Here is a 22,695-nt window from a genome sequence, read left to right as displayed (position 1 = left end):
CTGCCCCCAGCCTAGAACAACAAAGTCAACCGGAGCCAAAGCAGCTGCTAAGCGTGCCCGATCTGGAGGAAGCTTGCACGCAGGCTGGACATGGAGAAGGCAGGTCACTGAGCCCAGGGCCCCGACTTGGTCCCTGTGTGCCCCCCAGAGTCAGGAAAACAAACCCAGAGTAAGCACAAGCCCCCAGGCAACCTCATGCACCTGACTGCCCCTCACTCTCAGGACTGTAGTGATGCTCCATGGGTCCCTTCACTGGACCTCAGGAATCTGCATGGCTGAACCAGGATAAGCCTCCTCACCCTTGCCCCCGGCCCAGATCGGAGGCAGCGGCTGGTCCAGGCCAGCAGAAAGCAGCAGAGAAACTTTGCACTGCACCAGTCCTTCAGGGTGGCCAGCCTGCCTCCCCACCACCCCACCCCACCCCACCCCACCCCACCCCGGCCCTTCCTCACGCTCAGCCAGCTCCCGCCTGGCCACGGGGCGGTGAGGAGGAGCAGGAAAGGGACTGAGCACCAGCGCGGCCAGCCCCGGGGCCGGCCGCCCACTCCTCCACCGCTGGCAGCACTGAGCCCCATCATCAGGCGCTAATTAAATCCCCCTAATGAGGAAATAAGGATGCAGGAGCCGGCTCCGCCGCGGCCTCCCCGGCCCACCGCCCTTGCCTCTCCATCGGACTTATCGCTCGTCACAGGATGTTTACAATAATTTTTAATTTGTGCAATTATTAATCACTTTTCTATCTGCCTCATTTGCATAATAATTAGTCATCTCACTGTTTGGCATGCCTGTGAATGACAGTGTTTTAAATTGAATTAAGATTTTAATATTCTATTTTCCTGCTTTCTTCCCCCCTCACACGCTAATCAAAGTCAGATTTGGCAGCCAGAGGGAGGGTGGGGAGGAGGCTGGCAGGCACTGGACTTGGCCTGCTCCTCGCTCCTGAGAACTGAGCTGGGAGGAGGGGCAGGTCTGGAGAGGGCAACAGCAACCCACCGGCACCCCAAACCTGGTGCCCAAGGGGTTAACTCAGCCTTGCCTAATGGAGGGAGGCAATGAGTGAGGAGTGGGCAGCGGGCAGTGGGGAGGGCAGGCGTCAGACTGTCTCAGTGGCGCCAGAGAGCAAGAAAAGCACTTTCATTTTCTGTCCAAACAGGCTGCTTTTTGCAAGGGAAGTTGGAAAGCACATTACAGGCCAGTAATTGATCCCTGGTTACTAGTCTAAGTTAACTTTGATGGCTCAAGGTCCCCCAGGTAGAGAAGCAGCTGGAACAGTCCAAAACCCATTGCCATTCTTTGGACGGACTGAGAAAACAAATCTCTGCAGTTGAGTTGGGCTCCCCTCCCCCCTCTAGAGCCACCAGCTCTCCACACACCAGCAGACCCTCTGCCCAGGCTGGGCACTTCACAGAAGCATGCAAGAGAGGGCGGGGTTCCGGCTGACCAGGGGCAACAGGAGGGGGCACACTGGCCTCTGTCAGGGGCAGGGGTGGGTTCATCTCTCTTACCCTCAAGCCCCCCTCTGACCACCCCAGGAATCCTGCTCCAGCCCCACCTCCTCACCACTAGGCTTGCCTTTCGTGTTGCCATGGTAATCCCTGTGGCTACCCTGGATACCCATTGCGGCTCCAGAATTCTCTGCTTAGGCAGAGCAGCTCTACCCACAGCCTGCTTAGAACACCTCCCCTTTTACCATCACTGAGGCCAAAGGTTGAGGAGCTAGGGTATGATCACCAACACATGGTCTGCAAAGTCAGATGCTACTTTTCCCTTAAGGTGAGTAGGGAGAGGAGATGGGACACGGGAGCTGGTGTGAGCCAGTACAGGACATCACAGGCTGGGGACCGGGGGATCAGACTCCAGCCACCAAGGCTTTCCCCAGGCCAGAGTAAAGGAAGGACCTCAGCCTACAGAGATCCGTTCCTCCCACAAGCAACAAGGTCTCCCAACTGTGCACTTAGGAGTCAAGGGAGGGAAGTCCTCCCGGCGGGGCGGATTGGATGGGGGGGGGTGGGCACAGGGGGGGACAGGGAGACAGAAATGGAGTCTTGCTGCCAGAGTTAAAAACTAGATGAGGAGAGAGGGCTAGAAGTTTCCAGGAGAGCCCTTCTCCTTCATAGGACTCCATGGCTGGTCTGCATTCTCCATCTACAAGTCAGGCAGGGAAGATTCTAGGTATTCCTACAGTCCCCTCTGACACAGGATGTCCCTGGGCTGACCCCATGAGCCCTCTTGCTGATTCACCTAGGCAGGTGCCAGCCTCGGGAGCTGGTAGTGCCGCAAACCCACTTGCCCAGTCATCGTCTGAAGAGGCAGGACAAAAACTGCCGGGATTCAGGAGAGGCACGGTCCAATCCAGGAATTACAGGGAGCTTTTGAGAAACCAGGCCCGCAGGGGCTTGGGCTTTGTCCCCAGCTCCACTAGAAGGAACACATAGCCTTCTTATTAGTTTGTAAATCAGGCCTAGATGAGCCCAGACTTCACTGTCTCCTACCTCATCAGCAGGGGATGCACCCTTTACCACAACCAGCTTCACCCACCACACCCAGCCTCTGCTCCCCAGCCTTTCCTTCCCGCAACCCCTCAGTGGCAAAGGGAGCTCTCCAGGCTCAGAGACCTGTACACGGACCTGGTGCCACAGTTGCCTCTGCTGGCTGCCTTCACCTTCCACACCTCCCCTAGGGATGAGAGGAAGGCCAGCAGACCCTCAGAACCATGCTCACCGTGAATTCCAGCTTACCGGGGACAGTCCTGGTTTACAAGTGTTGTCTCGGCATACCTATTAATAGTACATGTGTGCTCATACACACAAACACACCATTTACTCTCAGAAGTGTCCTAGTTTGGACAAGAAAATAAATGGCTTCTCTAATCACAGGCCAGTACAGGGTCCCAGAGAGCCTGGGGAGAAAGTGGAGATGCTCTGAGCATAGAGACAAGCAACATTCTCTCAGTCCCCAAGCAGAGGTGAAGCTACGCCCTTTCAGTCAGCACCAAGAGCGAAAGTCAGAGCCCCTGTCCTGGGCCAGAGCACCAGCATGTCAACAGTCTAGCCTGGGGACAGAAGGGATGCAGGACTTTCCCAAGGCGGGGAGACACCTGACAAAAGGAAGAGTAAAAAGGAAGACAGAAGAGCCAGCTCAGCAAAAAGGTAGAAGCCTGAGGGGAGTAAGATGCTATCTTTACATGTGTCCAGCAAATGGCAACAGGGAGCAGCGTGCCTCGGCCCGTCCACGTTGCAGCGGGACAGCCCCATCCAGCTGGCTGCCTCGTACTGCTCTGGCATGTGTCCTCTTGCCCTTCCGAAAGGCCCACATAGATTGCAAAGCCTCTCTCCTTTACCCGCTTTCCCCAAGATGACTCCTTAGCCTGAATTGCAAAATCAATATAGACATTTCACAAGCTCCCATCCCCAACCTAAGAGATGAGGAAGAGAAATCGGAGCAGTCAGCCCCAGGGTAGCAGGACTCTTGGATCCCTTCCTTTTGTGCTGTTACCTGATTGATGCAAGGCTCTTAGGGATCCCCCTTCTCTCCACCTATCTGAGTTGGGATTCCTAAGTTCAGAAGTATAGAGACCACTGTGTTTCTTTGTAGGATGGGAATGGGGTTACAGATATTGGGGAATTTCTATGTCCTATCATCCAGCGAAGTTAATGTAAATTAGCTGCAAAGTAATATACAAATGCATACAATCTACATCAGGAACCAGTAGTTATGCATTCTGGGGACTCAGCAGCAACAGTCCCCACTCCATTTCTCATTATGCTTTTGACTTGCATTTCCCTGATCATTAGTGATATTGAGCATTTTTTTATGTGTCTGCTGGCCATCTGCATGCCTTCCTTGGAAAAAAGGCTATTCGGATCTTCTGCCCACTACTTCATTGGGGTTTTTTTTCCTATTGAGTTGTATGAGTCCTTTATATATTTTGAATATTAACCCTTTCTCAGATATAAGGTTTGCAAAGGTAGGTGGCCTTTTCACCTTGTTGATGGTTTCCTTTGCTGGACAGATGCTATTTAGTTTGATGTAGTCCCACTTGTTTATTTTTGCTTTTGTTGCCTTTGCTTTTGGAGGTAGATCAAAAAATCATCACCAAGACCTAAGTCAAGGAGCTTACTCCCCGTGTTTTCTCCAGATTTATGGTTTCAGGTCTCACATTCAAGTCTTTAATCCCTTTTGAGTTAAATTTTGTGAATGGTATAAGGTAGTAGTCTAGTTTCATTCTTTTGTATGTGGCTGTCCAATTTTCCCAACACTAGTTATTGAACAAACCGTCTTTTCCTCATTGTATATTCTTACCCCCTTTATCATAAATCAATTTGCCATATATATGTGGGTTTATTTCTGGGCTCTCTATTCTGTTCCATTGACCTATGAGTCTCTTTTTTATGTCAATACCATACTGTTTTGATTACTATAGCTTTGTGATACAGTTTGAAATCAGGGAATGTGATGATTTTCTCTCTCAGTATTGCTTTGGCTATTTGGAGTCTTTTGTGTTTCCATACAAATTTTATGAGTTTGTTCTGTTTCTGTGAAAAATGCCATTGGAATTTTGATAGGGATTGCACTGAATCTTTAGATTGGGGTAGGATGAACATTATGACAATATTAATTCTAACATGAGCACTATAGATCTTTCCATTTATTGGTATCCTCTTCACTTTCTTTCATCAATGTCTTACAGTTTTCACTGTACAGGTCTTTCACCTCCTTGGTTAAACTTATTCCTAGGTGCTTTATTCTCTCTGATGCAATTATAAATAGGATTATTTTCTTAACATCTCTTTCTGCTAGCTTGTTGTTAGTGTATAGAAATCCAACAGATTTTTATAAATTGATTTTTGTATCCTGTGACTTTACTGAATTTATCTACTAGTTCTAACACTGTTTTGGTAGAGTCTTTAGGGTTTTACAAAATCATGTCATCCTCAAATAGTGACAGTTTTACTTCTTCCTTACCAATTTGGAAACCCTTTTATTTATTTTTCTTCTCTAACTGCTCTGGCTAAGACTTCCAATACTAGTTTAATAAAAATGGTGAGACTGGACCTCCTTGTCTTGTACCTCATCTTAGAGGAAAAGCTTTCAGCTTTTCATCATTGCATATGGTGTTGGCTGTGGACTTGTCATGTGTGGCCTTATTATGTCAAGGTACATGGCATTTATCTATACCCATTTTGTTGAGTTTTTAATCATGAATCGAGGTTGAATTTTGTCAAACGCTTTTTCTGTTTCTATTAAGATGATCATATGACTTTTATCCTTCATTTTGTTACTGTGTACCATGTTGATTTGTAGATGTCAAACCATCTTGCAATGATGGGATAAATCCCACTTGGACACTGTGTGTAATTTTTTTAATGTATTGTTGAATTCAGTTTGGTAGTATTTTGTTGAGGATTTTTTTTTTTTCATCTATGTTCACCAGAGATAATGGCCTGTAAGTTTCTTTTCTTGGTGTGCCCTTGTCAGTTTTTGGTATCAGAGCAATGCTAGCCTTATAAAATGAGTTTGGAGGTGCTCCCTCCTCTTCAATCAATTCATATTTTCTATTTCTTCATGATTTACTCTTGGAATTTTGTATGTTTCTACAACTTATCCACTTCTTCTAGGTTGTCCAGTTTGTTGATGTTCAATTGTTCACAGTAGGCTCTTATGATGCTTTGTATTTGTGGTATCAGTTGCAATGTCTCCTCTTTCATTTCTAATTTTATTTATTTGAGCCCTCTTTTTTTTTTTCTTGGTGAGCCTAGCTAAAAGTTTATCAATTTTGTTTCCTTTCAAAGAACCAACTCTTAGTTTCACTGATCTTTTGTATGATCTTTTTAGTCTCTATTTCATTTATTTCCACCCTGATCTGTTATTTCCTTCCTTCTACTAACTTTGGGCTTCATTTGTTCTTTCTCTAGTTCCTTAAAGTGTAAAGTTAGATTGTTTGAGATTTTTGTTTCTTGAGGTAGGCATGTATCACTATGAATTTTCCTCTTAGAACTGCTTTTGCTGCATCCCATAAATTTTGGTATGTTGTATTTTTCCATTTTCATTTGACTCAAGGTAAGTTTTTATTTTTCCTTTGACTTCTTTGTTGACCCACTGGTTCAGTAGCATATTGTTTAATCTCCCCATATTTGTATTCTTGTTTTCTTTTCTCCAGTTTCCTCTTGTAATTAATTTCTAGTTTCATACCATAGTGGTTAGAAAAGATCCTTGATATTATTTCAGTCTTCTTAAATTTATTAAGACTTGTTTTGTGGCCTAACATATGATTTATCCTGGAGAATGTTCCATGTGCCCTTGAGAAAAATGTGTATTCTGCTGCTTTTGGATGGGATGTTCTGTATACATAACTATTAAATCCATCTGGTCTAATGTGTCATTTAAGGCCTTATTGATTTTTTTTTAATGTTTATTCATTTTTTGAGAGAGAGAGAGAGACAGAGAGACAGAGAGAAAGACAGTGAGAGAGGCACAGAGAGGGAGGGAGACGCAGAATCCGAAGCAGGCTCCAGGCTCTGAGCTGTCAGCACAGAGCCTGACGCAGGACTCGAACTCATGAACCATGAGGTCATGACCTGGCCGAAGTCAGATGCTCAACCGAGCCACCCAGGCACCCCTCCTTATTGATTTTCTGTCTGGATGATCTATCCATTGGTGTAAATGGGGTATTAAAGGACCCCACTATTATTGTATTGCCATCTATTTCTCCCTTTGGGTCTCTTAATATTTGTTTATTGATTTAGGTGATCCTATGTTGAGTGTATAAATATTTACAAATATTACATAAATAGGAAGCACTTAATTCAGCCATTCTGCCCATAGCAAGGAAGCCAGGGAAAACTCCATAAAGGAAACACTTGATCTGGGATGAGTAAGGTTCTGCTATGGGGAGAAAAAAAACAGAATAGCAGAAGCAGCTTGGAAAAACACAGAGATTGGAACCAGTGGTGTTTGATCAGGCAAGTGAGAAGTCCAGAAATTCCAGGGAAAGGGTTGATAGGTCAGGTCACAAAGGACTTTGACAGAATGCTGAGCAGACTCAACACATGTTGTAGATAAAGGCTTCCTCCTCAATTTGCCTCCTACATGACCCTGGAGGCATTCCTATCCTCAGTCTCTCCATCAATACTGGGATAATCATGCTTCCCTTACCCTGTTCCCATGAAAGCTACAAACTCCCTGTCACTGGTACTGGGTTGGTTGGCAGAGCCACTCCATGAATATCTGATAGGAGGTCCATGTACTAATTAAGCATTCATCTAATGCTGCATACATGACAATCAATTATTAGCTCTGCTAATTAGAAACCTCCACTAAGAAGTTTTGGGGAGCAACCGGAAGGCAATGAACCAATTTTGGCCTACTCTTACCCAGAGTAACCACAAGACTTATTCATTCAGTCATTGAGACAAATAGCATAGACTTTAGAAGCTCTGTGGTCTGTAGCCTCAGCTTCCTTGTCTACAAAATGGAAACATTAGCATCAAATTTATTGAGTTTTTATGAAATTAATGTATAGAGGAGAGTGCCTGGCCCATAGCAGCACTAAATAAAGGACAGCTATTAGTTCTAAGGTATAATTCCTTAGTCTAGGAGCTTGGGATTTGAAAATGAGCAGAAGGCCTAAGAAAATAAGAATACGAATAAAAATAAGAAAATGACTAAGAGTCCTGGCCAGAGGACCTCATGATCCACAAAACAGCATGACGAATGTTGACTACAAAATGCCATGAAAACTCAGAAAAAAGGCTGACTTGGTAAGCCGACCCTGCACTTACAGCAGCAGCACAAGTTTGCATTGTGAGTCCCTAAGCAGAACTGGGCAAGACAAGGCCCTTCTAGCCCCTGCCATATCCCCTAGAGGTCTCCCAGCACCTCAAGTGGTTGTTTGAGTTTGTCTTTGTCAAAAGTTTCTCTAAACTCCACAGTGAAAGACTTTCTAATTTGTAACTCAGAAGTTAAGTCCTCTCCAGCATGAGACCATGTTGGCTGAACCTTAGGAGAAGGAATGGGCCCAGATAAGCCCCATTCCAGCCTCCTCCTCTCCTGCACCAAGAAAAACCAGGACAAGGTCCACCATCCCATTACCTTACATGATGAGAAAGTGTCAAAGAGCAAGACAGTGGGATTTCTAGGGGCTGGAGTTAAGTATAGTGGCCCAAAATGCCAACTGCACAAGTAGGCAAAGGGGGTAACGTGGCTCCATCTCCTCTCACAACACGTGTAAAGGAGCAGTGGGAACTTCTGACGATGGTTTTCTCAGTGGGAATCAATGGTGGGATGTGATCACCATGGAAGCTAATTCAACCTTAAATATATTGATTACAATATAACATCTAGATGCAGAGAAGTAACAGTCCTATGATCAGTCCTCTGATCAGAATACCCTGCGCCTTAGGACCCAAGCCAGGTGCTGTACTTTAAAAGGGGCAGCAAACCAGAGTGACTTCAGAGAAGATAGTATGGGACTCAAAGTCACAGTTGAAGAAACTAGACAAAAGTAAGATGGGCCCAGCAGCTTTCCTACAATGTCAACATAACTGTGATATTACTTCGCGATCATAAAGGAGGTGCCACAGTTAAAGGGGAAAATGTCTTACTGTCAGCTACTCAAACACAATAAATTCCAGAGATTCCTCCCTCAGTCCCTGCTTCAGGTTCATGTGATATTCCCCAACCCACACAGCACCTGCAGGATGGCACGTTCAAGAATAGTTTCTCTAGTCTATTCAGTCTGTCCCTGGGCTTCATTTATGACTCTAGGACCCACCTTGAGGCCACCCTCAAAGGTTCACAGTGAACATGCCTCCAGACCATCTGCACTGACCACCTCAGTCCTTCCCTATGGTCCTTCATCCTTTTCCTCCCGCCCCTCCTCTTGTGTCAGCCTCTGGCTGAATTGTCATGCTTCGTTCTGTTGCTGGATTGGGGATGGAGGGGAGGGAAGAGGCCCTATGTGAAGTGTACAGACACAAGTAGACCCTATGTATAAAGATTAATTTCCTACTACCTTTTATGCAAAAATTGTCTGCTTCCTTTCTGATGTAAGTTTCAGTACAAAACTCTCCTTATTACCTTAAACTTATGACTCTAGGAAGAGAAGGAAAAACTTATTTCAACACATTTAAAATGCTGTCAGGTAGAACAGGGGTTACCAATCTGTTTTTGTAAGCCCCAAGATGGAAAATTCAGGCAAATGGTGAAGCCACAGGGTTAACATAACTGCTAGAGTTGTCCAAGAATGGGCTACATATGTCCCTGGAAGTGGTGACAGGGGAGAAAGTGTTCAAACATGGGTAGGAGTGGCACTTCCTGAAATGTGACTTGCCAGGGGACTCCAGCAGTAGAGTGGATGGGAGAATTAGGTCTCTTTAAGACCCTAACTTTGGTTCTAGGATTCATATCATTAGCAGTGTATTTCCATAGGACCAAAGGTTGGGATAGCAGTTGAACTAGTAAACTGATGGAAAATACTTTTAAATTAATTGGTGTGGGGAAAGTGTCATGAATAGAAGTTCTTTATGTTATCCTCCACCTCTGACATTCCTGTTTTATGATTCCAGGTTCTGAAAGAGTGTCAGCTACTGGCAAATCCATACAGCTGACAAGATGCAGGTCAACCTTCTGTCTCAGGACAACTGGTGAGTATGTATATATGTGCATGTGTGTGTGTGTGTGTGTGTGTGCGTGTGTGTGTGTGCGCATAGCGGACATAAGGGCAGGAAACCACAGACGTTTTCTGAAGGGCACATGCACATGCACACACACATCTCCCACACAGTGGAGATCCAGAAGTGGACTTGAGAAATGGTAGCAGAGATAAGATCCAACGATCTTGAGACCTGACCAATTCCATAATCGCCCCCTCCCCTAGCTGCTGGTCCCAGGAGTCTGTTGTTAGGGAAATAGCCACTTCCACCTCCCCTCCCAAAGCCAGTAGGGTGGCTTTCATATTCAGTGAGGAGGACCCTGGCAACCTAAGACACCAAACCTCAGAACCAATGCCAATCTGCCAAAGTATGGGCACTCACTCAGGAGCTGGGGACAGATGGCAGGGCTAAGCAAGGATGCTACTCCAATCACAACCCCGAAAGCCAGAAGGCCACAGTGTCCACCTTCGGCCATATCTGTGAGCTCTCTGACTGTGGCTGAGTGTCCTCTGGTCACCCCCTACCCAGCATCCCCCTTCTCACTCCCCTACCTGTCCCCAAAGCTCCTGTTCTCTGTACAGAGTTGGCAGGCAGAAGACACAGGACACTTCCTGTCCTGGGTACTGCTCTCACCCAGGGCGGCTTATACCTTAATGGCTCAAGGGCAGACCTCCCCACAGAGTTCTTTTTACCTGCTCCCCACTACAGCTGTAGCCTGCCAACATCAACCATCGGTAAAATGGCTCTTTGGCAGGTCCTTTCTCCATCCTGCAGATCACCACACACCCTACCCTGCTTTCTCCACTTCACATTGGCCAGTCCAAAATGGTTCTTTCCTCGCCTGCCGAAAAGCTGCTTCTAAAAGGGCAGCAACCCCTTCTCTCCCAATCTCCCACGCTTTAACCAAAAATGCTGAGTCTAAGTGCAGCCCGTGCAGAGGGCCACCCTGCCTCTCTCTCCCTGAAAGAGTGTCAGCTGCTGGCAAATCCCTGCGGAGGGGCTTCTACAGGTCCTGTGGGGTACATCCTTATGGCTTCGAAGCAAGCAAGGGAACAAACCCCTGACTCAGGTCTAAACCTCTTATGCTCCTGGAGACTACTCTTTCCTCTGCCTCTTAGGAAACATAGACACAGCAACTGTACCAAGCCCTAGGGTAGGGCACCCCCCTATCCAGAGTTCGGCCCATCAATCAGTGAGCCCACCAGTAACCAATGTCATCATAAGCCACCTCTCCTGCAACCACCACTACTTTCAAGGCCAAAAAAAGGAAAAGAAAAAAAGACCTGAAATGCTCATTTCAAATAACTGCTGTTGAAATGTCATATGCCCTTACATGCAAAGAAAGCACTGCACATGCTTTCACACACACACACACACACACACACACACACACACACACACCCATCCTGCCCAGTTCTTACTGCTGGGGCCTCAAATAAACTCAGTTTGGGTCCTATCTGAACACCATGGCCACCAGCAACATCCCAGCTCTGCCCTCAGGGGGGTGGGGTAGGGGTAACGGGTAAGGGAAGGCTGCCATGAGGTAAATGGGGAAAACTCACTGGAATAGGTCTATCACTACTCCTACCCCTGCTCTAGATACCCCCTCTCCTGGGAACAGAAGACCCGGCCCACTTGACCACCCTTCCTCAAATAGCACCACCCTCAACCGCACCCAAGCAAGACAGGCTGGCTCTCCAAACCCAGCCAGGGGACAGCCATCCTAGTGTTCAGGTAAGGTGGGGAGTGAGATGAGAGTGGACCCAACAAGGACATGTGCCGCTGATACGGCAGAAACGCTCTTGGAAATATTTTAGTGTTCACATTTTAAGACAAGGTATTACTTATGAAGCGCCTCCTACATGCCAGGCACCATGCTGGATACTTTATCTCAGATCTTCTCCAATAACCCAGGAAGTGAGTTTACAAATAGGTAAATTGTGGCTCAGCGAAGTAAGGGAACTTGCTGGAAAGTAGCACATGCCTCGTCTTTGATGACCTCTCACTGTAAGAGACCCATCCCCCAATGACTTCCACAATTAAGATGGAGAGGTAAGAAGGACCCTACTCTGGGAAAGCAGCAGCAGGGGGGTTGCTTTGCAGGAGTCAGAAGAAGCCCAGGAGGAAATAGCCCCAGGAGATATTAAATACCGCCTGGAGCCCCTTCCCAAGGCTCCACTCCAGACGCAACCCCCAAGCTACTCCAACCAGCACAGCAAGCCTCAGTGGCTCCCCTTCAGTACAACCTATGGAGAATGTTATAAGCCCGGGAGGATACAGCCTGTGACTTACCATGGGGAGAAACCCTCCCATTCAGGTGAGACTTAGCTTCATGGCGAAAAGGGTAACAGGATAGATGAGTGGCACTCAGTATAAATCCACCTACCTCACCCTTCCCCCGGGGCACTCCTATCTCCCAGGCTGATCCCAGGGGTGGGAACCACCAGCGCAGGAGAATACAGTAAGCAGTAAAGACCCCAGCCCTGTCTCTTCAAGAGCCCTTCAGGCAATATTTGACTACAAGGCCAGCTAGGAGCACTCTGGGAGGAGACCACACCAACCACCCCATCCTAGCCTACCTTCCTCCCTATTTAGGCTAGACCAGTGGACAGCTCTGTAGTCCAGGTTTTCAAAGCTCTGGTGACCCAAAAAGGGGTGGGAGAATACTCTGGATTCCACACCAAGGATTCTTTAGTTCTGGTCTTGGGGAGACAACCCTAAAGGTCAGATTGGAGGAAGAGGCAATGCTCTTACATTGGGTCTATTATTCCCCTTATGAAAGGTTTGCTTAAATAGAATGAGCCGTGCAGGAGCCAAGGCTGGGGTCCAGGTCCTACTGTCAAGATCTTCCCTCTCAAGACTTTCCCACACAGAGGAGGGACTCTGCACACTTTCTTGCTCCCTTCAGGTGACGACTATATGACCACTACTCATCAGATTTCCTTGCAGAGCCCTCTTCTTGGTCAGTCCACGTTCCCAGTTCATATTCAGGGCAGAAAAATAGGACCAATAGTGCGTCCAGGCCACATGGAGTACACCAGCCAATACCAGAGTGACTTCCAAGCCTCAGGGTGGAATCAAGTCCTCAAAACTGACCCAGACAAAAGAAGCCAGGGGATCAAGTGAGTAACCAGAACTGTTGGCAAGGTGCAGGGTTGCTGTGGGGGAAGGGGCCAGAGGAGGGCTCTATTGCCCAAGAGAAAGGTACTGATGGTCCCCAACTTATGATGGTTTCATTTACAATTTTTCGACTTTCTGACGGTGCAAAAGCGATGCACATTCAGTAGAAACCGTACTTCAAATTTTGCATCTGGATCTTTCCCCACACTGGTGTGACACAGTACGATCCTCTCTGGTGACGCTGAGGGGTGGCAGCGGCCCTCAGCTCCCAGTCAGCCCCGCAATCACGAGGGTTCCCTGACAACATTTCTGCACCCATGCAGCCATTCTGGTTTTCACTTTCAGTACAGTATTCAATACGTGACATGAGCACTTTCTTATAAAATAGGCTTTGTTGCCCAAATATGGGCTAACCTAAGGGTTCTGAGCACGTTTAAGGTAGGCTAGGCTAAGCTATGATGTTCAGTATTTCAGATGCATTAAATGCATTTTCCATTTAAGATATTTCCAACTTACGACAGGTTTATGTAGATGTATCCCCATTATAAGTCAAGCGAGATCTGTAATAATTTAGAACTCAGTCTTCTGTCCAATTCAGAGACATGGCTATAGAAGGCAACAAAGCAAAGGAGTAATTGTTTTAGAATCCTGGATCTTCAACTAGTTCAGATTTATTTCGTCCTCACCTAAGTTTTGGGCAAGGACAAACTGCCTGCTGTTCATAACTGGGGGTAAGTCTCCTCCCCCGTGCATCTCTGAGAGACAGGAGCTCAAACTGCAAGCCAGGAGGTAGAGAAGCCAGGCTTACCTGGTACTCATGAAATTACAGAGATTCGGGCATTCCCCTTGCCCATCCTTGTCCTGGCTTCTCCCCTATTAGAGCTTGCTTCCCTTGGGGGCCCATCATGGCCCTCTACTTCCCTCTGACTCATCCCTGAAAGGTTAGAAGGCCCAGCTCCAACGCAGAGCCAGGCATATGCGCACAGTGCCACACAAATGTTACAGAAATGTCCTATTCCACAGTGGTAGAGGAAAGGATAACCTTCACTGGGAAGTGAACAGGGATGCGAGCCTAGCAAGTAAGAAAGCTCTTTTCCCCCTTCCCTAACAAACATACCTCCAAGCTCACTTCCCAAGACCACATTCTCTAAGCCAAGCCTCTAGCTGCCTAGCAGGGCGTTCTAGAATGCTTTCCATCACCCTATCCTTTGGCTGCAGGTGTCGCATCATCTCTGCTGGGTCTTAGCATGATAACTAGGGAGTATGAAAAAGAAACAGAGATAAAATTAATTAAAATTTTATTTTCGGAGGAGAAATAAATGTGTATTTGAAATTACCTGAAAACACTCTGTACAATTTAGGCAGACACACATAGGAAAAGCAAAAAAAAACACGTAGATGGCCCGGTGCCCCTCTATTTGGCATGCCGGGATTGGTTCCCAGGTATAGGTCCTGACCTCTAGAAATGTGTTTACCCCTTGCAGCAAATACAACCCAGACTGTGCAGAAAGACAATGCCCCTGGCTGGCAGTCCACTATGCATCAGCATCTGAAACCGAGATGGGTGAAGCAGGAGATGACCATCCTGGGTAGGAAGAGCACTGTCAAGTTTGACGGAGGCACAGTGACCAGGGTAAAGTGCCCAAGCTCTCTGTCTAGAGGTAATCAGCATGAGGGTCCTAACTACTCCCTCAACCCAAGGAGGGGAATGGGGGTAGACAGGGAACAAAGGAAAACGTTTACCCGACCAGGACACCCCAACCCCACTTGTCTTGAGAAATCCAGAAATTTTACTTTCCTGAATCTGCAGCCACTTATGGACTCTGATATTTGTCCCTGACCACAGAGGTGAGGTACGTATGCACTTAGCATATGCTGGACACGTGGTAAGTACCTAACAAAAGATAGCAATTAAAATCATCATTATTATTATTTCCCCAGACATGCATTCCTCTCTTCCCAGATGTCTCATCTACCTCCTCCCAAATCCCTGGTAAAAAGAGTCAAGGGTAAGTGCCCCTCTAGCACACTCAGGGTCTTCAAAGCCAAGTTACAAACTGAAACTACCAGCAAGCAATTCTTCCAGGACTGTAGAACTCAGCCCCAAGTATGCTACGGAGACCTTCATCACAGAGGCTATGACAAGCCCCTGGTAAGAACTGCTGTGGGCAGAGGACAGACCTCTGGACTACCCCTTCACCTGTCACCTTGCTATCAGGGTGAGGGTGGGTGGGGGGAGAACTGTAGGGAGTGGAGTCTGATGTTTAAACCCTGGATCTTTCCCAACCTAGAGCAATTCTGAGCAAGTTAACCTCTCTGTACAAATGTTTTCTCCTCTGCCAAAAGGAAAAGAAAACAAACCTTGATTACTAGGCACTAGACACTGCATTTCTATCCGTGACTCCTTCTGAGCATAACATGCAGGGAGGGTAAGGTACACTCCTTTTTCAGCTGACTGCTCTCTGTCCCCTCAAGAGTGTGGGTTCGCAGGCACCACCTCAGGATCAAACTACCACCAGGACCTCCTACATGCCCTTGTTTTCTGAAAGATTGAACCTCTGTAAGCTCAAGGTCAACAGCAGCAAATGGGAGCCAAACAAAATTTCTCTACTGAGCAAAGGAAAACATTCAGGTACAAAGGAAATTTGTCTTCCCAGATACAATAATGTTTGCATACGGCCAAAAAAAAAAAAAAAAAAAAAAAAAGCCAGCGTCATGGGGCAGACATAATTCAGCTCCAGCCTGGCCCCATAATCTCTCTGCCTATTTTTACAGACCAGTCCAGCTGCCTGAAAGCCGGCTCCAGAAGTACTTTTGATAAGAGGACTCAAAATCCCAAAAAAATAATAATAATCGGGAGAAAGAAACCGCCCAAATAACCTATGCAAAAATGCACAGTTGGGCACCCATATCGAACCTTAAAACTGAGGTCCCACCATAACTACCTCATAGCACAGACTCAGTTTTCCCACTGGGATTTCCCAGTCACACCCTGACCCTAATACAACTCTTTGAAACTAACTGAGCAAGGGTGAGTAACCTTTTTAGAAAGGAAGGATGCACTGTGAGTCTTAGAAGGTCAGTGTGTTCCAGGACTCCTGAGGGAAAAAGAGGTCAGACTATTTCCCCCTAACTAATGAATGAATGGCAAAGCATCAAAACTTTTCTTGTCAGTGCCATCAATTAATGACATTCTATTTGAGCTACAGCGTCTGCTCACTGCTGCTTTTTTTCCCTTTACATTCTCTGAGATTATAATTCACATACCATAAAATTTACCCTTTTAAAGTGTATAATCCAGTGGGTTTGAGTATTGCTCACTGCCGCTTAAGTCTAAACTTCAGAGTGGAGAAAGTGGCACGGGAAAGGAAGGAGAACATGAGGGTCTGGATTGATTAAAACAAACAAAATCTTCCACGTAGAGAAAGTATCCAAAGCCTAAGGGAGAATCTCATCAAAGTCTAAACACCAGGTCTCTCTCTTAAAAATACTTACCATATTGAAAACAGGATTACGTTTCTGGTTTCAAAAGAGGGATAAGACATGGAATAGGCAACTGAATTTAGCCACCTATATCCTTGAGAGATGCTAAAACACGGATAAGACCCAGAGGCCACCTTTCCCCAGTCAGGAAAAGGCATATCACACTGCCCTCTAGTAGTCAGCCTAGGGAATGACAGCCAGCCACCTGCTGAACAGACTTGGAGGTCTCTGCCCTGGAGGATGTGCTGTGCTCACATACACTAAGGCAGAAAAATCGGAGGGAGAAGAAATTCGTAAATTTTCACCAGTGCCTACCAAACACAGAGCTCACCTACAATAAAATCTATCTACTTCCCCTCCACCTAAGTCTCTGCTTGAAAACAGATAGATTCCTTTGTTAAGGAAAAAACAATGTGGTTTAAGGTTTCTAAAACATCTGAGCCTGTCTTAGTCCATTCAAAACAAAATGCTGTAACAAAAATACCCTATACTGGGGAGCTTAAACAACATGCATTTATTTCTCACAGTTCTGGAGGCCTGGGGGTCCAAGATCAAGACATTAGCAGATTGATTTGGTATCTGATGAGGTTCTTCCTGGTTCAGAAGCTAGCTTCTCGCTGTGTCCTCACATGGCAGAAAGAAAACAAGGGAGCTCTCTGGGGCTTCTTTTACAAGGGCACTAATCTCATTCGTGAGGCTCCACCCTCAGGACCTTATCACCTCTTAAAATTCCTACTTCCTAGTATCATCACACTGGGGCTAGGATTTCAACATGGGAATGTGGGGGGCGGGAGGATACAACATTCAGTCCACAACAGCCTCCTAAAGCAAGGTGTTCCTAAGAAAGTGTGGGGCCCCATTAAAATGAAGTTAAAACCTGGCCCATACGGAAATAAAACCCAGCTGTGTATAAGAGTTGTGACAAACAGCTAGGAGTTGAATGTACTCACTGCCACTTCTGGCCAAGGAAAGGGGATGGCTCACAAAACAGCTTACAAAAGCATAAACTCTGAAGTAGTAAGTTAGAATAGGATCTGGGGCCTATATTCACTGAGGACTTTTTGTAAAATAAGCTTTCTATTTTGGAAAAAATTTAAACTTCTAGCAAACTGTAAAGATAATGTAGAGTTTTGTTTTGTTACTCTTCACCCCAATTTCTCGACTGTTAAACCTCTTACGTGACTACAGTACATTTGTCAAGACTGAGAGATGAACGTTGCACGCCTTTGTAGGAACTAAACTCTGGACTCTATTCAGATTTCACCAGTTTCACCGCTAACGTTCTAACCTTGGGCCTTTTCACAAAATGTTTACATCAAGGAGCCAAAGGACCAGCAAGGCAGAGCGCAACCCAGTAGGACTCTGGGTTCAAGTCCCAACTATGCATCGTGCTAACTGTAGAACTTGTTTTCTGAGCTTGTTTCCTATTTAACATACCTCCACCTCTCTGCCTACACATCTCTCTGACAGCCACTGGCTACAGCTGGGGAACAGACCTCTCCAACTTGGCAGTGATTCCAGCTCAGGCTCTCCAGTTAAGAGAAGGGATGGAGTCCCTTTGGGATTTTTAGATTTCAACACTGCTTCAAAATCCACATATGTATCAAATGGCTGGAGGACGGACAGCCTTTCTTTTGGGGCCTGAGATGTGCACACTAGAGCTGTCCAACAAAATCCATTCTCCCCTTCTTCCTGGGTGTGCACTGCATTTCTGGGGCTCTCTTGCATTAAGGAGCACCATGTAAGTAAGTTCTAGCCGTCAGAATAGGAGTCGAAGTCTGTGCTGCTTCTAGAGCTGCCCTGTTGCATCTCCCAGGCGATCTGCCTGGCTCTGCTCAACTCACTAAAATGACAATACCCAAAGCAAGCTCGGAGGCTGTGTTCGCATCAGCATCAGCTTGGTCCCTAAATGGCCCCCAAACAGAGAATGCTCCTCCCACTACGCCAATCTCAAACTACCCTGCACATTCCATGAGTGAGGAAGGAGAAAAAACTTCTATTGTGGTAAGGTAGCCCCTTCGGTGGCTGTCATGGCAGTTTAGCCTAACACAGTGCAAAATGTCAATTCTGGTAGAGCAGGACCTTGCTTCTGGATCTGTGCTCAGGGCCTCAGGGGCACAGGACTGAGGTGACCACCTGTCAGAGCCCAGGACACACGATCGCATTCATCCACGTAAGGCCTCGCTTTTGTTTCCCTTTCCCTCCCATCCACCGCCATCCCGGTCCCATTCTGTTCCCTCCTACAGACTATTCCAGGGTGTTAAGGTGTATAGATCCTCCTTAGAAAAAATGCTGCTTAGTGTGTTTTAATTTACTTAGCTGGTTTTTGCTGTAAATCGAATTCTCCTTTATTTTCCTCACCTGGAGTCTGTCATGTCACAGCAGTTCCTAACTGCTTGCGTCTGACTGCTTTTATATTCTCTCCTATGCGCATACCACATTTTACTTATCAATTCCCTCAGGGACAGACATCTAAGTTGCTTCTAGCTTCTTGCTACCCAAACCATACACAGATAAACATCCTTTTATGTAACTCCTTGTGGATCTATCTGCAAGTTTCACTGAAGGATACAGCCAGAAGTAGAGCTGCTTTGATGTAGAGTATATACATACTTAATGCATTAGTTAGCTATTGCTGTATAACAAATTACCTCAAAACTCAGTAGCTTAAAACAATAACACCCACAGAATGAGAGAACACGTTGGTAAATCATGTATCTGATAAGAGACTTGCAACCAGAATATATCAAGAACTCTACATTAGAGTGTGTGTGTGTGTGTGTGTGTGTGTGCGCCCATGTGCGTGTGCATGCACATATGTAAGTGTGACACACAACCCAACTGAAAAATGGGCAAAGGATTTGAATGAACATTTCTCCAAAGAAGATATATACAAATGTTACACAACATTAGGCATTAGGAAAATGCAGATCAAAACCACAGTGAGATACCGCTTCACACCCACCAACATGGCTAGAATCACGGCAGATAGTTGATAGGTGTTGTCAAAGATGTGGAGAAACTGGAAGTGTCATACACTGCTTTGGAAGTTTGGCAGTTCCTCAAAAAGTTAAACATGGACTTTATGACCTAGCAAACCTACTCCAAGAGAAATGAAAGTGTATGTCCATACAAAAACTTGTACATAAATATTCACAACAGCACCATTCGTAACAGACAGAAAGTAGAAATGACTCAAATGTCTATCAGCTAATGCATGAATAAAATGTGCTATCCATACAAGGGAATATTATTCAGCCATAAAAAGGAATGAAGGACTGAGATGTACTACAACACAGATGAAACTTAAAAACAACACGCTCAGTGGAAAGAGCTAGACACAAAAGGCCACATGTTGTAGGACAGTCCCATTCACATACTACACGAAATGTCTCTAACAGGCAGATCCAAAGAGACAGAGAGTGGATCAGTAGTTGTCAGGGGATGGGAGAGCTGGGGACACGTGAGCAGCAACCGCTAATGGATTCAAAGTTCTTATATCCAGAGTGATCAAAATGTTTTAAAAACTGTGGTGATAGGTACACAACTCTGTGATATCTAAAAACCACTGAAGCGTACCTCATGGGAAATGAGTTAAGTGTATACTATGTGTGTTATAACTCAATAAAGCTTTTTAAAAAGTGAACACCTACTACCTCACTGTTTCTTTGGGTCAAAAATTCGGAGGTAGGTGATTCTAGCTCAGGATCTCTCATGAGGCCGTGGTCACATGTCGATCAAGGCCACATTCATCTAAAGGTCTGAATGGAGCTAGAATATCCACTTCCAAGGTTGCTCACAGGGATGGGTAACTTGGTGCCATCTATTGGTGAGAGGTCTTAGTTCCTTTCCACATGGACCTCTCCAGAGGGCTGCCTGCGTGTCCTCATGACATAGCAGTTGGCTTCTTCCACAGCAAGGGATCCAAGAAAGTACAAGGCAGAGGTTTCAATGTCTTTTATGACCTAGCCTCAGAAGTAACACATTTCCGGTACATCCTACTGGTTACACAGGACAGCCCTATGCATTATGGGAGGGGACTACAAAGGGCTTGAATACCAGGGATCAAGGATCATCGGGGGCAATCTTGGAAGCTGGCTATCAACACCTGATGATTAGGAAGACAATAATAATAATAGCTAACAATTTTGTGACACATACTATGTGCCAAGCACTGTTCTAAGCTCACAATAAACCTACAAAGTAGGTATTATTATCTCCATTTCACAAAAAAGTTAAGTGCCTTACCAAGGTCACACTATTAGTAAAAGACACAGCTGGGATTCAAACTCAGGCAGTATAGCTCCAGAACCACACTCTTAAAAACTATGTAATACTGCATGTCAGGTATTATTTCATTCCAGTGAAGTGTTGCCCATTTGTCTCCGGAATGGATGTACCAGTTGAAACTCCTCATGAGTTTTCATTCCCCATGAGAGCTCAGTCTCCTATTTTTGCCAAACCAATAGATATAAAGTAGAAACACATTAACACTTTAATTTGCGTTTCTCTAATTACCAATGGGGTAATATACTTATTAGTCATTCTGGTTTTCCCTTTAGATTTTACCTATTTATATTCTTTGCCCATTTTTATCTTGTGTTTTGTTTCTCTTCCTGATTTGCAGTAGTACTTTCTATATTCAGTCTTTTATATATGCAATCCCTTGTCAGTTTTAAACATTGCAAATATTTTTTCCTAATCTGTACACATCTTTAACTTTGACTATGAGATGCTTTGTTGACCAGAAATCTTTAGTTACGAAGTAGTCAAAGGTATCAAATCTCATGGATAGTGCTTTGGGGATCTCATTTAAGAAATCTATCCTCACCCCAAAGTCGCAAAGACAGTCTCTGATTTTTCCTACTGGTTTTAACATTTTACCTTTCATTTAGGTCTTTCATCACTTTGGGATGTCTTTGTCTTATATGGTGTGAGGTAGGGATCCAATTTTATTGTTGTCCATATATAAGTCAATTTTCTAAACGCCATTATCTGTTTCTTCTCCACTAATTTGTGACACTACCTTTGACATACACCATGCCTCCAAACAGCTACTTTTATTCCTAAGTCTAGTTTAGCACTAATTCATATTTTCTAAGAGGAAGGAACTATCACTGCCAAAGTTTTTACTCCCACTGCTTTCTAGATTAATGAAAAATCCAACCATCACCCTCCAAGATCCATGGAGGTTCAACATTAGCTTGTGTTCTTCCCAAAAACAGAATACCCAGTTAAGAGCATGATTGTGAAAAAATAAATGTATGTTTATTAAAAAAGAAAAACCCTAACCAAGAACAAACTCTGGGACACTGAAAATGCAATGCTTCCTCTGAAGGCCAGCAATCACCAGTGTTGGAACACCTGAGAAGTACAGGTGCCTCAGTCCAAACATCAGGTCTCAAAATATTCTTCTGTAGTCAAAACTGGCATTCAGGTTGCTGGTCTGTGTGGACCCTGATTACTAGCATAGACAGCTGTTACAGCTGGATGTCTGGCTGCCCTATGTCCACTACCACAACCCACAGCCGCCCCACAGCCTCAGAAAAGTTACATATCCTCAACACTCCACTTGTAGGCAAGTTCCTCCACCGCCTTCTTGCTGGCAAGCCTGGCAAAGCGCTTCTGTTCAAATCCATTGGATCTGCAATCAAGAGACACTGATCAGCCAGAATCCTGAAGTGGACATTCATTTTTGAAAAAAGAGAAGAGTTCACAACCTAATAGATAAGGAGGAAAGTAAGGCAGTCATGTGAAAATATGTAAGGCATATGCAATAGAATCAAAAAGCCAAAATACATCATTCATCCTTTTATTAGTTCTTATTCAGACCCTTCTGCCACTCTTTTGACAACCGTTTCAAACATTTACTACTCTACAGGCCCAACTTCCTCTCAGCTGATGTCTACATCTTATAATTTATCCATTCGTTACACAACATTTAGTGAATTCTTATTACAGGCACCTCTCTAATTGCACTTCACTTTACGACACTTCACAGAATGTATTTTTTACCAACTGAAGATCTGTGGCAACCATGCATCAATTAAGTCTATTGGTGCCACTTTCCAACAGCATTTGCTCACTTCGTGCCTCTGGGTCACACTTTGGTAACTCTTGCAACATTTCACATTTTTTCATCATTTGTTATGGTGATCTTTAATCAGTGATCTTTAACGAAACTATCGTCAACTGTTTTGGGGTGCCACGAATGCATCCATGTAAGACAGCAAACTCAGTTGATAAATGTTGTGTGTGTTCTGACTGCTCCACTGACCGGCCACTCCCCCATCTCTCTCCCTCTCCTCCAGCCTATTCTCTGAGACACAGCAATATTGAAATTAAGCCAATTAATGACCCTACATTGGCCTGTAAGGGTTCAAGTAAAAGAAAGAATCACACGTCTCGCTTTAAGTCAAAAGCTAGAAAAAAGACTAAG

The 22,695-nt window shown here is 45.3% G+C and overlaps 1 protein-coding gene and 1 long non-coding RNA gene across 5 annotated transcripts in view; one reads left to right on the top strand and one right to left on the bottom strand.

Moving 5' to 3' along the window:
• BUD13 (BUD13 homolog) overlaps positions 1-22,695 on the bottom strand; it is a 275,859-nt gene that overhangs the window by 226,062 nt on the left and 27,102 nt on the right. The window contains exon 10 of one of the 2 annotated variants that reach the window (XM_049621212.1): positions 21,503-21,900. The exons of the other annotated variant lie outside the window; for it this stretch is intronic. Coding sequence (XP_049477169.1) covers positions 21,807-21,900 — 94 coding nt within the window. The 3' untranslated portion in view covers positions 21,503-21,806. Of the gene's footprint in view, positions 1-21,502; positions 21,901-22,695 lie in introns of those variants that run through there. 2 annotated transcript variants of the gene reach the window in all.
• Positions 1,542-12,769, top strand: LOC125915458 (uncharacterized). Of its 3 annotated transcripts, XR_007455671.1 has the most exons (6): positions 1,542-1,773; positions 2,877-3,149; positions 9,567-9,644; positions 11,253-11,387; positions 11,760-11,970; positions 12,562-12,769. It is a non-coding gene; the product is annotated as an uncharacterized LOC125915458 (long non-coding RNA). The 3 variants fall into 3 exon arrangements; XR_007455670.1 differs by lacking the exon at positions 2,877-3,149 and having other exon boundaries at positions 1,545-1,773; positions 11,757-11,970; XR_007455669.1 differs by lacking the exon at positions 2,877-3,149 and having other exon boundaries at positions 1,546-1,773.

Source organism: Panthera uncia, chromosome D1, assembly GCF_023721935.1.
Source record: "Panthera uncia isolate 11264 chromosome D1, Puncia_PCG_1.0, whole genome shotgun sequence".
Classification (NCBI taxonomy): domain Eukaryota; kingdom Metazoa; phylum Chordata; class Mammalia; order Carnivora; family Felidae; genus Panthera; species Panthera uncia.
Note: the sequence above shows the minus strand (reverse complement) of the source record. Positions and strands in the feature narration are given on the sequence as shown.